Source organism: Neophocaena asiaeorientalis, unplaced genomic scaffold, assembly GCF_003031525.2.
Source record: "Neophocaena asiaeorientalis asiaeorientalis breed wild unplaced genomic scaffold, Neophocaena_asiaeorientalis_V1.1 scaffold152, whole genome shotgun sequence".
Classification (NCBI taxonomy): Eukaryota; Metazoa; Chordata; class Mammalia; order Artiodactyla; family Phocoenidae; genus Neophocaena; species Neophocaena asiaeorientalis.
Window position 1 is genome coordinate 1,737,784 of NW_020185338.1, and position 16,108 is coordinate 1,753,891.

At 39.5% G+C, this 16,108-nt stretch overlaps 1 protein-coding gene across 2 annotated transcripts in view; it reads left to right on the top strand.

The window, feature by feature from the left end:
- Window positions 1–16,108, top strand: part of RPS6KA5 (ribosomal protein S6 kinase A5) — a 174,909-nt gene that overhangs the window by 65,230 nt on the left and 93,571 nt on the right. Inside the window, exon 3 of one of the 2 annotated variants that reach the window (XM_024736245.1) lies at window positions 9,693–9,911. The exons of the other annotated variant lie outside the window; for it this stretch is intronic. Within the exon in view, the coding sequence (XP_024592013.1) occupies window positions 9,693–9,911 (219 nt within the window). The remainder of the gene's footprint in view (window positions 1–9,692; window positions 9,912–16,108) is intronic. 2 annotated transcript variants of the gene reach the window in all.

Sequence of the window (16,108 nt, forward strand, 5' to 3'; positions counted from 1 at the left end):
ACTGTCTTAGTGCTTTCTCTGAAATTAAAAAGTGCTGATCTAGAAGATATTATACAATTAGTCTTTAATTATTCAAGCTAGTACAGTATGCATAAATGGAATCCATAGATAATCATTCCTGTAACTATTTTTTATTTTCAACCTTCTCACATATTAAGTCCTTTTTTTAGATGCTAACACCATCCGTGAGAAAAGGCACGGGTTTCATGGTCCTAATTTCAGCTGTGCAACGGTTTTTGACCATTCAAAGTAATTAAGAAAATGAGTCAAATGGCCCTGGTTAGTTTAAAATTTTAAACTGGATTACATCTAGAATCCTGGCACTTTTATTAAGTCTCTTCCAGATCCTCGGTGTTATATATCTTCTAGAGAGGATATAACTGTTTATACCTAAAACAAATGGCCTACCTCAGTCTCTTTCATAAAAATTACCGCCTATGATTTCATGTGTTTTTACTGTGTCTCTTGTTTGCCTTTAGCATCTGTGTATTTAATCAAGCATGTTTTGGGTTCACAGCTTTTCCTTGTATGTTAGAAGAATAGTCTGTTTTAATCAGTCTACCTTTCTTAATCTTAGACATTTTGTTTTTATGATGTTACAAATCTTGGCAACAGGGGCTAACTTTAAAAATGGTTGTATTAAATGGCTCAAATTCTGTTTTTATTTTACTTTATTTATTTATTAAAATTTTTTTTAACATCTTTATTGGAGTATAATTGCTTTACAATGTTGTGTTAGTTGCTGCTGTGTAGCAAAGTGAATCAGCTATATGTATACATATATCTCCATATCTCCTCCCTCTTGCATCTCCCTCCCACCCTCCCTATCCCACCCCTCTAGGTGGACACAAAGCACCGAGCTGATCTCCCTGTGCTCTGTGGCTGCTTCCCACTAGCTATCTATTTTACATTTGGTATTGTATATATGTCCATGACACTCTCTCACTTTTTATTTTAAAATTATGTTGAAATACTTAGTTTTATAGTTATGTGGGTTTTTTTTAAGTATTTGGAATTTAGTGTGTAATTAAGATATCTATTCTATAAAAGAATTTAGGAATCAGTGCTTCTGTTTGATAAATATGTAAAATCAAGTGCATTTTACTTTCAACGTTTAAAATCTGCCAACTTTCGAAAAAAGAGATTTAAGGGCGTTTCCAAAGATAGAAAAAAAAAATAAGGAATCAAAAAAGAGAAAACAAAAACAGATGAAAACAGAGCAAAAGCAAAGGTAATAGGAAAGTGAAATAGATGTTACAGACATCTGGGCTGACATAGTCACTGCAATTGAGTCCTGAATTTAACCCTGAGTTTACTAGGAGATAGGTATAAAGGGAAAGTTCTTTGGCCTACATGATTTGTATATTTTTTTTTAAAAGGAAAGGCATATAAATTCATCTAGAGCAGTAGCTTCAAACTTTTTTGGCTATTACCCATAGGACAAAATAGGTACATTTTTGTATTGCTTTTCAGTATGTGTATTTATGTATGTGTATAGACGTGCAGTCGCATACACACACTTTTTTTCCACTAACATTTCTGTAGTGTTTGTTATCTGCCAGGCCCTCCTCTGGATCCTTATATTAATTTATTTAATCCCCAAACTGTATGATGTTAAGAACTATTACTGTCCCTAATGAGGAAATTGAGACACAGTTGTATTTACTGTTTTGCCCAGGGTTACAGTACAGTTACTAAATAGCATATCTAGGGTTCAAAGTCAGGCACCAGAGTCTGTGTTCTTAGCCATTGTTCTGTACTGCCCTCTTTTTTTCCTCTCTCATGTGCTTAGACTTGTTTACATTCACATATACCTACGCATGTGTGTGTGTATAAAGGGGAGACAGAAGTTTCATGAAACACGTTTAGTATATTCAGTTCTTTTTTAGTATTTTAGTTTCAAAATGCTGGTTGGACCCACTAAATTGATATTATCATCCACTAATGGGTCACAGCCCACGGTTTGAAAAAAAAACTGATCTAGAGAGACTTTTAACAAGTGCTGAAGTTATCAAATGGCTCCTTCATTGTGGTCAGTAAATAAGATCATGAGACTAGCATCTTTGATAAAGGATATGAAGATATTATTGAATAAAAACATAATTTTATTGTATATAGTCTCTTTAAAAAGTGGCACACAGAAGATTAAACCTCAATTCACTAAAGTGTGTGTCTGAGTAGAACTTATCTACTACTTTGGTCCAAATGAGGTGATTTCTGTCCATCTATCTTAACACAGGGTAGATTTTAGAGGATTACTGGGATGGACAGTAATGTTTCTCTTCAGCTCTGAGGTCTAATTTATCAGATATTTCAGATGAGTCTTTACAAGTACCAAATTATGGTCCGTCAGGTTTCACCATTGAACCCCTTGAGTGTTTGCTTTTTGTGTACTGTTTGTGCTGTGGTAATACTGAAATGAAGCTGCTCTTCTGAGAACCCTTTCGGTGATGGTGGTTTTCCTGGGGCTTGACATATACTGCCCTAGCATTACTTACCATGTACGTTTGGCTGGCCGATTAACAAGGGTACCAATTTCCAAGGGCAGGACAAGTGAAATGTGGAGTTCCAAGAGAGTATTTCTTGTTTGGTTCCATTTCTGACCCTGCTGACTTGGGGTGAATGAAGTTCTACAGGGAAAGATGGAGGGGAAGGCAGGTGGATTGATTGTCAGTGTTCATGTCACATGTGGAAAGGTAAAAATCTTTCCTCGAGTTAAATTATCTATGAGAGAGGGATGTGGCCAGGCACTGTAATCAGTTCTTAGGTAGTTGTGGCAGGTTACAAAGCAGTGGCCAGGTACAGATGTCACCATGTTAAGATATTTTCCTTTTCTACAGTGGTGGCAGCTAAGTTTCCTGAGCTCACTTTCACCAGAGAGTGTTGTCAGGAATCATATTTAATACCCAAATTAAAGGTGATTACTTCATGAAAGCCCATTGTTCCTTCTCCAAAGGGAAAGAGTGGGTGAGCTATATAGGTCTGTACTGCAGATTTGCACTGTTTCTTTTCCTAAAGACCCACCTTCAACTTTAGATCAGAATTGTCAACTGAGAAGAGGGTATTTGGCTATATGCTACAGAGCTCTTTCTTTGTTTGCTATCTTGTTTTTTTATGCATTCAACATTATTTGAGTTTCTACAGTGTGCCAGCTCTAGAACTTGCTAATGATACAAAGTGAGTAAAACTGGACATAGTCCCTGGTTTTGTGGAATTTACAGTCCTGTGGAAGCTACACAATGAGGCAGTCACACAAATAAATGAAAACTCATGTTTCTGACAATTTCTATGACAGGGTGTTATGAGAGTATAAAATTAGAGGAACTGTGCTAGTCTGAGAAGTCAGGAAAGGCTGTATGTCTGAAGGAGTGAGAAAATGAGATGGTGAGAAGGTGGAGAGAGGTAGGTAGAAGCCAGATAATTTAGGTTATATTAAGGATTTTCTTTATCTTAAGAGTAATGGGAAATCAAGTATTTTGAGCGAGAAGGGTTATATTTTTATCAACAATTTAGATGACAACACAAAAGGTATGTTTACCAGATTGAGGATGAAAGCAAGCTGAGAGGCAGAGCTAGTATGGTTGGTGGTCAAGTCACTCTTTAACAAGATTCTGATTTAACAAGTCAGACAGAGAAAGGGAAATATCGTATGATATTGCTTATATGCGGAATCTAAAAAGAAATGATACAGATGAACTTATTTACAAACCAGAAATAGACTCACAGACTTAGAAAACGGACTTATGGTTACCAGGGGAAGGGCTGGGGGAAGGGGGAGTTAGGGGGTTTGGGATTAAAATGGATAACCAACGAGGACCTACTGTATAGCACAGAGAACTCTGCTCAATATTATGTAACAACCTAAATGGGAAAAGAATTTGAAAAAGAATAGACACATGTATATGTATAACTGAATGACTTTGCTATACACCTGAAACTATTGTTAATCAACTCTACTCCAGTATAAAAGCAAAAGTTAAAGAAAAGAGATTCCCTGATTCTGGAAGGGTGAGAAAGGGATGAATTCCAGCACCATTGAATATGATCCTTTAGTTAGTGGAGTCTCTCTCATGACATGACTGGTACTTGTGGCTAATCAGAAAAAGTTGGTTAAAGTGGAAGATCATTTTAAAAGGATATATAAATATGTACTTTGGACATACTACTTTTCACTTAAAAATATATAAATATATATTCACTTTGCGTGTAGGCACAAGACTCTTTGAGAGTAAGTTCTTAAACAATGGTTTGTTTTGCATAAACCGCACTTGTAATGTATCATCTAAAATTAAGTTTCCAATGCCTTAAAGTGGAGTGAGAACCAGATACATTTGAAGTGATCTGGATACAGAATCCTTTTAGATTTTCACAATTTTTTCCCCTAGCCTTTTATAGTTGTTTCACCCACACCTAATTTTTCAGCAGTTCTTTTTTCTTAAGTGTCTTGCCTTTATGTAGTTCTTTCAAAGCTTTTAACCTCATTTTTCTCTTTTCTTTCACATTTACATTTCAGTGGCTTATGTAATATATAGTTAAATTATATAAGAATAACATATACAACAGGCACACACAAGTAAGGCAACGAGTATCAGTGACTGGTGTGAAGCAGACAGCTGAGCGGCGTGGGGACAGCAGTCAGTGCACGTGTGAACTGGTTATAGGCATCAGTGTGCAGTGCAGTGTTTTACAACCGGAAGGGGAGTACCAGTTAGTGTTGGGAGTTGTCTAAGTGGAAGTCGCAAGAGAGTTTCTGCCATACTTTTTTTAAAGCAGTAGTTTGAGTACAGTAGTTTATGCTACACGGTTGGATTGAACACAAAGTGTGGCATGGCTGGTTAAGCAGAGTGTACAATGTATAGAGTTTTAAGCAGCATTAATAAAAGTTTGAGTGACAGAAAACAGTGATCTCACAGTGGTGGACCATTTGGATCCCAGTGGGAGGAGCGTGTCCTGGATAAGCGCTCTACTGAAGGAATGAATCCAGAGGCCTTCTAGCTCTTAACCCTTTTCTCCAGAATAATGCATGTAAACATAGACAGATTTTCCTTGCTTTTAATTATATGGCACTGTAAATTGATTGCTTTTATAGACAGACTGTAAAAATACTTTTTTAAAAAATTGATCTCATCATTTTCATGCCAAGATAAAGGCTACTTCCTAAAAATTTTTTAATGAATTTAGACTTTACAAATAAAGTGAAAAAAGTCAGTTTAATTATGCTCAAAATAAGTTTAAGCAAGAAGGCTGCTTTTTGTTTAGCTTGAAAAAGTAGTTGATATCGTGCAGTGGCTTATGATGTGACAGCATGAATGTTATCTTGTTTTAAAACCATCAGCCTGTTTTAATTTTTCTGTTATGACAACATGTGCTTAAAAACCTGATTCATAATGATCATTGTGGCCAATGGAATAAGAGTCACAGCTGCGGAAAAGCAAACTGAGACCTAGTCCAAGGGAACTAGACATTTCCCCTTGACACTGCGTTTAGTTCATTTTACACGATTTCCTTTATCATCAAACCATTGAGACCACTGGCAACATTGTGCTGTGTCAGGTAGACTAGGATTCTAAATCCACATTTCAGTTTAAACAGAAATGACCTTTGTAAGGTATCTGTAGTTTGCCCCCCAACCTATGGAATTCTTCCTCCAGCTTTGGAAAAGCTTACATGGTTGTCTGGATCCAGTCTTCTCTTTGAAACGGCTGCTATAACCTGCAGCTGTAAGAGCACACAGGTTATCGGTAACATCCAGAACAGTGTCTGTTGGGCCCTGAATTGAAAGATTTACCTCATTCATATGGTCGTAGGTGTCTGTCAAGTTAAGTCAGGAATTAATCCTTCTTGTCATTTATTTTTAGAGTTTACTTTCCCTCAATCTGTTAAGTAGAACTTCTACCTCAAGTCCCATCAAGCGCTGCTAGCCTTGTCCTCTGGGAAACCAGTGAACTCCACGCCCTCTTCTGCTCACATTTCTTGACAGAGCATCTTGGAAAGGCCCTGGCTCTGGAGAAATTGATAAGATCAGAGCAGTACACACAGCTTCTGTGAAGATTGCTGGGAGTGCGTCTGAAGTCATTGCATGTTGATGCTGAAATTAGAGTTATGCTGAAGCCTGAAGCTTAGTCTCTTTACCAGCAGCAAATCCCAGCTGTGTTGCTAAACGTCCATTTTAGGGGCTCCATCTGAGCAGGAAGTACTACTGTTTACCTTTTTCGGCCAAAAGAGTTTCCACCATTGGTAGCTTTTGCAGTTTGCAAAAGATGCTTTCAAAATAGGAATTCTTTAACAACACCAGCACACAGTGAACGAAAGCCAGGAGTTGGCTTCACAACAAGGTAGTCATTCATCTCATTACAGACGAAAAGGAAATACTATTGCCACCAAGTTCAGTTGCAGTGGCCCCTCTTAAGATATTGGAAAACATGTAGGCGGTTCTGGACTGGATGGCACTCCTCAACAGAAGGACTCCTTCACTTTCTCCCTCTGTACTAATCTGAAAACCAGCTCAATCAGAGAAGGTGGCTTCTTCAGGGTCTCTCCAGCAGTGAATGTGTCTTCTTCCCCTTTTGCAATGTGATAAGCAGCCTTATGGGTGCTTCAGAAAACGCTGTTTGGAGGCAAACTCTGTTTCATTAAGCAGCCTACTTGTAAGTAAGATCCTGTTTGTCTGAAATATCTGTTGCTTGGAACATTGTGAAGCACTTCTTGAAGTTTATTGTCGTAAGCATCTATTGGCAGGTACCATGTGATAGAAGTACCATAGCTTTAATTAATCATGGAAATTCTAAAAGTAAAATCAAAAGATTTGTGAGCTTCATCATACTTTTTCCCCCGACATTTTACTGATAGATAAAAGTAATGGTAAAGGCAGGATATGTAGTCTTTAGCTCATATTATTGGAAAACTTCTGGATATCATCACATGGCAGGAGGATGACTGTTTATTATTTGACCGTACAGTGTATAACGTGGCATTAAGGATGATTTTATATTATTTGCCCACATACATTAGTGTCCTTTGCTACCTTACATTTATTTGGAGTGATATATGACGTTTTTAAGGTAATAGGAAAGAAATCAAAGAAAAAGTATTTACAAACTCATGGAACACATATAGGGCACCTCCTAGTGGTACAAAGTCTTAAAGTCATTTACTTTTAGATGGTTTAGGGAATAATAACATTTTGCTTGGATGAGATGGCATAATAGTATTTTTAAATATTTTACAAATTCTCTTAGAAAAGAAGAGTAATATTATTTTTTGTAAGTCCAGAAGGTATAGAAGGGATAACAGATGAATATTGTAGAAAGGCCTGTTCCCACTCAAGGTAAGGCGTATTTTTTGAGTATTTAGATCACCCCATCAATAAAATGAGCGACTTTATGAAACCTCCTCTACTTGGAAGTAGTAGTACTGTGTCTATTCCACCATTAGAACACCTAACCTGTATTGTGACTTCTTTTTAATGTCTGGTTCCTAATTTCTTTGCCTGTGAGGTCATTCACTTTAGGAAGGCAGCTAGCTGGAGTACTACTCAGAGTGTAGGCTCAGGAGTCAGGCCACATGGGCAAGTATGGCCTTGGACAAGGGACCCAGTTCCTTTACGCTCCAGTTTCTTCATCTGTAAAGTGGAGGTCATCCTCACCTCCTTGTAGGGATGTGAGAAGAATCAAATGAAGTAATCCAACTCTAAAGTGCCTGACAGGTACTCAGCTGTTAGATGCTAACACCCTGCGGTCCATCTGCCACATTGGTCAGCACCTGGACTGAAAGACACATGTGAACACTGGGAAGAAGCTCATAGCCATCTTTCCGTGACGTTGTAGAAAGATTTTCTTTGTTGGAGAAGATAGATGGATAACATAATTTCTAAGGACCACAGCACTCTGGAGATAGGAATCTCAGAACAGGAATCTAGAGCAGGTGCCGTGTGTGTAGGGAACACAAAAGCCCCGTACTTACAGAGGACTTGACTTTCTTCTGGGTTTTTACAGTGCCTTACTCCATGGAAGGTATAGTACTCTGCTTTAGAATATTCTCTAGCTTCACTTCACTGCTTTTGAATAGATTAACTTTTTCATTTGTATACTTTAGGTTAATTTGTTAGGTTCTAAAAGCTGTCATTTTCTTTTTTGGTTCACTTCTGCCTTACTAAACTCTCAATCTATAATTGTTTTATTTACAGCGAGATAAGACACAAACCTTTTATGAACTTTTTACTGTATCCCAGAATGTGTTCAGCATGTTTACGGTGTTGGTTTTATTAAAATCCAGAACATCCGATTTCTAGTACCGAAGAAGAATCTCTCTTATTTAAAGAAAAAGTTCATTAATGGTTAAGCGTGTGGTCCCTGGAATCACACTGCTTTCATCTGAATCAGCTCTGCCACTTTTTACCCAAGTCTTCTGGCTGCTTCCTTAAGTATTCTGAATCTGCTTCCTCATCTGCAGAATGGAATTACTGAAAGTACCAACTTCACTGGCTGTTCTGAGGAGTGAGTGAATCACTGTGTGGAGTATATTTAGCACGGAGACTGCATCGCCAAGTCCTTGAGGAATGTCGTTTCTCTCCCTCCTCAGGAGCACCACCGCCGTTCTTTGTCTGTTGTACATCTTGGGTCGGCACTCATTTACTTCCTGAAGTACTAAACCAAAAAGCAGCCAAGATACAAGAGCCCTTCCCTTAAAGCTCTCTTGGTCTAGTGGCTGGATTAGAATAGGATTTTGTGCTAAATACTGTCGAGGTGTGGGCAGGGTCTACGGAAGCACCAGTCTGGGTCAGAAATCAGACCAACTCCAGAATGGTCTGATGAGTGCACTTAACTTCCAAAGTGGGACTGGGCTCAACCATCCCAGGAGGTGTTTGCATTTTGAGAAGAGAAGAGCCTTTATACCTCGTAGGGATGAATTGGGGGCCTACCCCTTCCCTCTCAGGGTTTTTGCCTGCCTTCCCCTTCCTCCTTCGTCCCAACTCTTTGTGCCCTCTTCCCACTTCCCTAGGGAAATAAACGTGGATACCTGCTCTGGGCACAGTACCCATGTGGCCCCAATGCCTCACCTAGGGTAGTGGCACTCCACACAGGATTTGCCCAACTGAGCCCTCACTTAGGGAGAATGTGGCGAGGTTGACCCACTAACCTGTGAATTACTGCCCAGAGATGTAAAGGGGCTTCTGTTGGTACTGCTTGCAGTTTAGGGTCTTTTGATGTCTTTCACATCTGAAGATCTCTTTTGTTTATATAATGTCAGCTTATGTTGCTTTAGACTTTTTAAATAAGTATAGAGGAGTACTTGAGGTACTTAATTTATATGTGTGTATGAGATTTTTTGTTTTTTGAGATTCTTAAGAACTATTTTCATTTGTTTACAACAGCAGCAAAACCTAGTGGTTAATTGACCATAATAAGAGCTAGTTTCCTACAGCTAAAAATACTGAGGAGAGAATAACAGTAAAAGAGTGAAAGCATAACTTTGTCATCAGTGATTAGATATGTAAACATTGAGGCCTAGACCTAGAAATATGTCTGACATAAAACTGAAGAAATATATCAAAGAACTATTGGAAACAGCACTAAGGATACGTTTTCATTCAAAGAGTGTTCCTTTGTGCATTGTAACTTTCAACTTGCACTAAATTACCACTCTGCCTGTGTAGCCTTTTAACTCTTTTTCTCTTTTCTTTTCATTTTCAGCTTATGGAAAAGTGTTTCTAGTTCGTAAAATAAGTGGTCATGATGCTGGAAAGCTGTATGCCATGAAAGTTTTGAAAAAGGCAACAATAGTTCAAAAGGCCAAAACCACCGAGCACACAAGGACAGAACGACAGGTCCTAGAGCACATCAGGCAGTCGCCGTTTTTGGTGACATTGCACTACGCTTTCCAGACAGAAACCAAACTTCATCTCATTTTAGGTAAGTGTCAGTTGTTATCAGACTTTTGACATTTTACGAAAACTTGGGTCTTGTGCCGTAATGCACTCAAAAGGAAGCATACTTCAGACTTCGAAGAAATGAAATCTTTTGACTTTCATTCCTCTCTCAGTGGTGGCATTTCCTTGAACATCATGAATTGCTCTGGATTTGGGACCTCCCGTCCTGAAGGAATTTGTGTACTTCTCTTCCACACTCCTTTATTAATCTTAAAACACTTGAGTCATTTGGGTGGCTGCTTCCCTGGGTGGTATCTTCCATTCAGATGTGCTGAGCTGAGTGGGAAAGTGGGCCACAATTCTTAGGAACGTACAAGTTTGGGCCAACAAGGGATATTTATGGAAATCAGTAATTAGGAAAAAGAAAAAAAAGATTTCTATTCTTAGAGATGCTTTGTTTTTCTGGTGATAAACCTGCTTTTCATGGAGATACCCACTAATCAGTCAACCCTTTGCTCACTCCCGTTTCTCCCCACAGACACTTTCTGAATCCTTTCCTTTCCCAGAGTTGGACCATTGTATATGGACTTTGGAAATGTCCTCTGTGCATATTGCCAGATTTCTTTGCAGAAAAGTTGTACCATTTTCTATTCCTACATGGCAGTACTTAGAGTATTATACTCTTCCATCATAGACTATTTCTTCTGTTATAGTTTTAGTCCTGTTCTTTTGAGAATTTGCACTTATGTATTACAATTCCCTGTTATTGATCTCTTCTGTGGATTAGATGAGGTAGAATTTCACACAGTGCTCTGTAAGCATTAGCTATTTCTTGAGTGTCTTCAGTGTGCCAGCACCACACTAGGTGTTACCCACAGTATCACTGACCCCTACAACACTGCCAGAGTCCTCTCATTAGAGATGTTGAAGGTTCTGGAAGCTGCATTTCCTACAGTCACGTATCTTGTATAAGCTTGAGAATAAAGATTGGAACTCAGATCTGACTCATTTCAAAGTCTGCCCAACAGTCTCCTGTTTTCTTTGATTACTAGTGGTATTTGGCAACTTTATCGAATACTCTCATTTTGAAAATTATACTTTTATTAGTGATGCCTAAAATTGCATTCACTTTTTGAGTCATGAAGTTACACTTCAGGCGTATCTTGCAGTGCTTACCGTCAACTAACCATCCCAAATCTTTCATACACATAGGCCACAGTCTCTCCCGTCCTGTCAGAGTCTCCACTAATGTTATCATCTGCCTGTTGTTTCAGGCCTTCATTCTGCCCCCGTGTGTATCTGCTCAGCTGTTATTTACTGATTTTTAAATATAATTCCTTCTGTATTTTTACCCAGTAGGTTGTAGGGGACATAAGATCATAGTAGCCAGAAGTAGTAAGAACCCTAACTCCTGGCCTCTACATCACCACACCACAGCTTCTTTCTCTTCTCTCTTTTTTCTGTTTTCTGACCATAACTGGACTCAATCTTTTAAAAATTGTTTATTGTAATAGTATAGTTTATAAATAATATTGGGTTGGCCAAAAGGTTCAGTGAATACGTTGTTCATTAAAGTTCTTGGTGAAAATAAAAAATGTGTCTTTCATTTTTACTTAAAAACTGAAGGAACCTTTTGGCCAGCCTGATATTTTTGACTTAAAAGTAGATGAGTGAAATATGTTGGATCTGATTAAAAAACAAATAGTCCTTGATAATATTGCTTTTTTTGTTGTTGGCTCTTCATTACTTTTGCTATTTGTCAGTGACCCACAAATAAATAAATACAAACCAAGATAAGAAAACCCATCTCTTGTGCCAGCTCACAAGTAGAATGTAGACAGTGAACTCGTTCCATTGTATGGCAGTGCATTTAGAAAGCATGCTCTCTGCCTCCTCTCCATGTGGATATGTTTACTGTCATTCTCTTTGTGCATGTCTGTAGTTGTTATTTGACTTTTTTTTTTTTTGGGCCATACCGCGTGGCATGTGGAATCTTAGTTCCCCGACCAGGGATTGAACCTGTGCTCCCTGCGGTGGAAGCGTGGAGTCTTAACCACCACTGGACCGCCAGGAAAGTCCCTATTTGACTTTAAAGACAAAACTTTTGAGAAATCTTGAACAGGACATTATTATAAACTGTTTTTAATAGTTCCATTATTTATTTGCAGTGCTTAGAACTCACGCTAGGTCAGTTCTCCAAGTACTGTCTCAGTCTGCTAGGGCCGCCATAACAAAATATCACAGACTGGGTGGCTTAAACAGCAGAAATTTCTTTTTTCTCAGTTCTGGCACCTGGAAGTCTAAACTCAAGTGCCAGCAGGGTTGGTTTCCTCTGAGGGCCATAAGGAAAAGGTCTGTCCCAGGGCTCTCTCCTCTGCTTGCAGAGGGCCCCCCACTTGCTGCCTTTTCACATGGTCCTCCCTCTGTACATTCACGCCCCTGGTGTCCCTTTTTGTGTTCAAATTTTCTCTTCTTGTAAGGACAGGAATCAGATTGGATTAGAGCCTACCCTAATGGCCTCATTTTAGTAACTTAATTATCTCTTCAAAGGCCTTGATTCCAAATACAGTCACGTTCTGAGGTGTTGGGGGTTAAGATTTCAATATATGAATTTGGGGGAGACAGTTTCAGCCCATAACTGTCTTTAAAGGCTTACTGATTAACTTACTTTATCTAGTTTTGGGGTACTGTTAGAGGTTAATAGCAAGAATTTACAAGTCAAGCTTTTCAGGGATCCAGCTGACTTTCTGCTCTGATGAATCAGTAAACACAATAGACCTTTTTATAAACATATTTTTAACAACTGCCTTATTACTACAAAAGCATATATATGCATATAGAAGCTATAGGAAAACAAAAATAAGAAGAGAAAACATATATTTTCACTACCCAGAGTTTACCTCATTATACATATATTTCTCTGTTATTACCTAGTATATCCTTCTAGATCTTTTTGTCTGTGTGTCTGCATGCATGTATGTTTCATCAAAGTGAAATTGTCCTGTACATAGGATTTGTAACCAGCTTTTTTTTCTTGAATTTTATTTCACTTATTTTTTTATACAGCAGGTCCTTATCAGTCATCAATTTTATACACATCAATGTACACATGTCAATCCCAATCGCCCAATTCATCACACCACCCCCTGCCCCCCCCGCCACTTTCCCCCGTTGGTGTCCATACGTTTGTTCTCTACATCTGTGTCTCTATTTTTGCCCTGCAAACTGGTTCATCTGTGCCATTTTTCTAGGTTCCACATATATGTGTTAATATACGATATTTGTTTTTCTATTTCTGACTTACTTCACTCTGTATGACAGTCTCTAGATTCATCCACATCTCTACAAATGACCCAATATCGTTCCTTTTTATGGCTGAGTAATACTCCATTGTATATATGTACTGATGCACATTTAGGTTGCTTCCGTGACCTGGCTATTGTAAATAGTGCAGCAGTGAACATTGGGGTGCATGTGTCTTTCTGAATTATGGTTTTCTCTGGGTATATGCCCAGTAGTGGGATTGCTGGGTAGTATGGTAATTCTATTTTTTAGCTTTTTAAGGAACCTTCATACTTTTCTCCGTAGTGGCTGTTATCAATTTACATTCCCATCAACAGTGCAAGAGGGTTCCCTTTTCTCCACACCCTCTCCAGCGTTTGTTGTTTGTAGATTTTCTGATGATGCCCATTCTAACAGGTGTGAGGTGATACCTCATTGTAGTTTTGATTTGCATTTCTCTAATAATTAGTGATGTTGAGCAGCTTTTCATGTGCTTCTTGGCCATCTGTATGTCCTCTCTGGAGACATGTCTATTTAGGTCTTCTGCCCATTTTTTGATTGGGTTGTTTTTTTAATATTGAGCTGCATGAGCTGTTTATATATTTTAGAGGTCAATCCTTTGTCTGTTGATTCGTTAGCAAATATTTTTCCCATTCTGAGAGTTGTCTTTTCGTCTTATTTGTAGTTTCCTTTGCTTTGCAAAAGCTTTTAAGTTTCATTAGATCCCATTAATTTTTCTGGGGTTTTATCTTGTTCCTTCAAGTGGTACATAGCCCTCAGCCTTTTCATCTTGTCTGTCTTTCTGTGAATGTGGTTTTTGTTCCACAGGCTGCAGGATTGTAGTTCTTCTTGCTTCTCTGTAAATGGCTTTTTTTTTTTGTTTTCTTTCAGTCAATGATGTCCACCTTTCCTGGTTAATAAATTTTCATTTCATTTAATATTCAGTGATACACATTTACTGCTGCATAATGAACCACTCTAAAATTTCGTTGCTTAAACAATGATTTATTTTCTCATGATTCTCTGGGTTGGCTGGGCAGATCTCTCATGATTCTATGGGTTGGCTGGCTTGCTCATGTGGCTGTAAGCTGGAGAGCTGGCTGGGCTTGATGGCTAATGTGGTTTTATTCTTGTGTCTGAAAGTTGGTGCTGCTGTTGCTTGAGGCACCTCTTTTCTTCTTCACGTGGCCTCTCATCCTCCCAGTGCAGTAGTAGATCAGCTTCTTCACATCATGGCAGTCTCAGGGCAGCTCATGAAGATAACCAGGAAGGCAAACATAGAGGCCACAAGGCCTTATGAGGCCAGGCTCTGGAACTTACATAGCTTCACTTCTTTCTTTTTTTTTTCCTTTTTTTTGAGGCATGAATATGACAAATTTTTTATTTCAAAGTCTCAAATTTTGACCAGCATAGCACCACTGACACAGGTGCCCTGATAGAACTTTATGATTTGGTCACCAGAAATGATTATGCCAAGGTATAATTAAGGCTAACCGATCAAAATCTAGGTACGCAATACCAGTTAAAATTCAGGTAGAAACTACCAATTGTAGGAACCCTGGGACTGGTTTTCCAGGGAACCACTGAATTATTTTTTAAGTCCACAGCATGTATGAGGACACTGGCCCACAGGCTTGCTTCTCACATGTAGAAACTGATTGACTAAGAGGTAGATGAGAGATTCCAGATTCCACTTAGCAGTGAAGAGGCAGGACTCCAGCTACTGTGTCAGGGGCCCTAAAGCAAGTCCACCTGAACTGGAGCTCAGGTAAGGGGGCAACTTCCTGGAACCTCCTCCTCAAGGTGGAAGGGGAGGAGGGCTGCCACTGCTCTCCTGGTACCACCGATTCCTCTTCCCCAGCCAGGCAGGGCCTCTCTCGTTCTCCACACTGACCCACCTGCCTCCCAGGGTTAATCTCACAAGTTACTTGTCCCCACAGAGGGGTGGATGTGGAGCCTCCTCACATCAAGTCAGAACATGACTGCTGGGCTTCCCTGGTGGCGCAGTGGTTGAGAGTCCGCCTGCCGATGCAGGGGACACAGGTTCGTGCCTCGGTCCAGGAAGATCCCACATGCCACGGAGCAGCTGGGCCCATGAGCCATGGCCGCTGAGCCTGCGTGTCCAGAGCCTGTGCTCCACAATGGGAGAGGCTGCAACAGTGAGAGGCCTGCATACCACAAAAAATAACGTGACTGCTAAAAATTCGCCACACACAGCTGAACTTCACTGTTGAGCCCATAGCCTCCAACCATCTCCCCCACATTTACTGAAAGGAGAGGAATTGGAGGTTTCCCTTTTGGTTTTCCTCCCTGGAAATCAGTTCATAGGAGATGCTAAGCAATGAACATTATGAGTTTATCCACAGACAGATGTGTAACTGCACACACTAGATTAAGAGGAGAAAACACACATTGATTACCTTTCTAAACACAAGAACTGAAGGATTTGGCTCAATTATGCACAATGGCTTGTGTCTCTAAAAAAGCCATATGAAAACTGAACTCATGTTTATGCATGAATTAAACCGACTTCATGAGCTCTATAGAGACACATTAACCTGTGCTGTTCCCCTGGAAGCTCGTGAGCCAGGGCTCAGCCTAACAGGTCCTGCCAAAAGCCCCTATGAGCCTTACTTCTAACACGAGACCAACCCAGATTTAGTGAGTAGGGAAATAGACTTCGCTTCTTTTCACGTTTTTTTTTTTAAGACTTTTTTTTAATGAATTTATTTATTTTTGGCTGCATTGGGTCTTTGTTGCTGCACACGGGCTTTCTCTAGTTGCAGTGAGCAGGGGCCCCTCCTCATTGCAGTGCACAGGCTTCTCATTGTGGTGGCTTCTCTTGTTGTGGAGCATGGGCTCTAGGCACGCGGGCTTCAGTAGTTGTGGCGCATGGGCTCTAGGTGTGCGGGCTTCAGTTGTTGTGGCACACAGACTCAGTAGTCGTGCCTTGCGGGC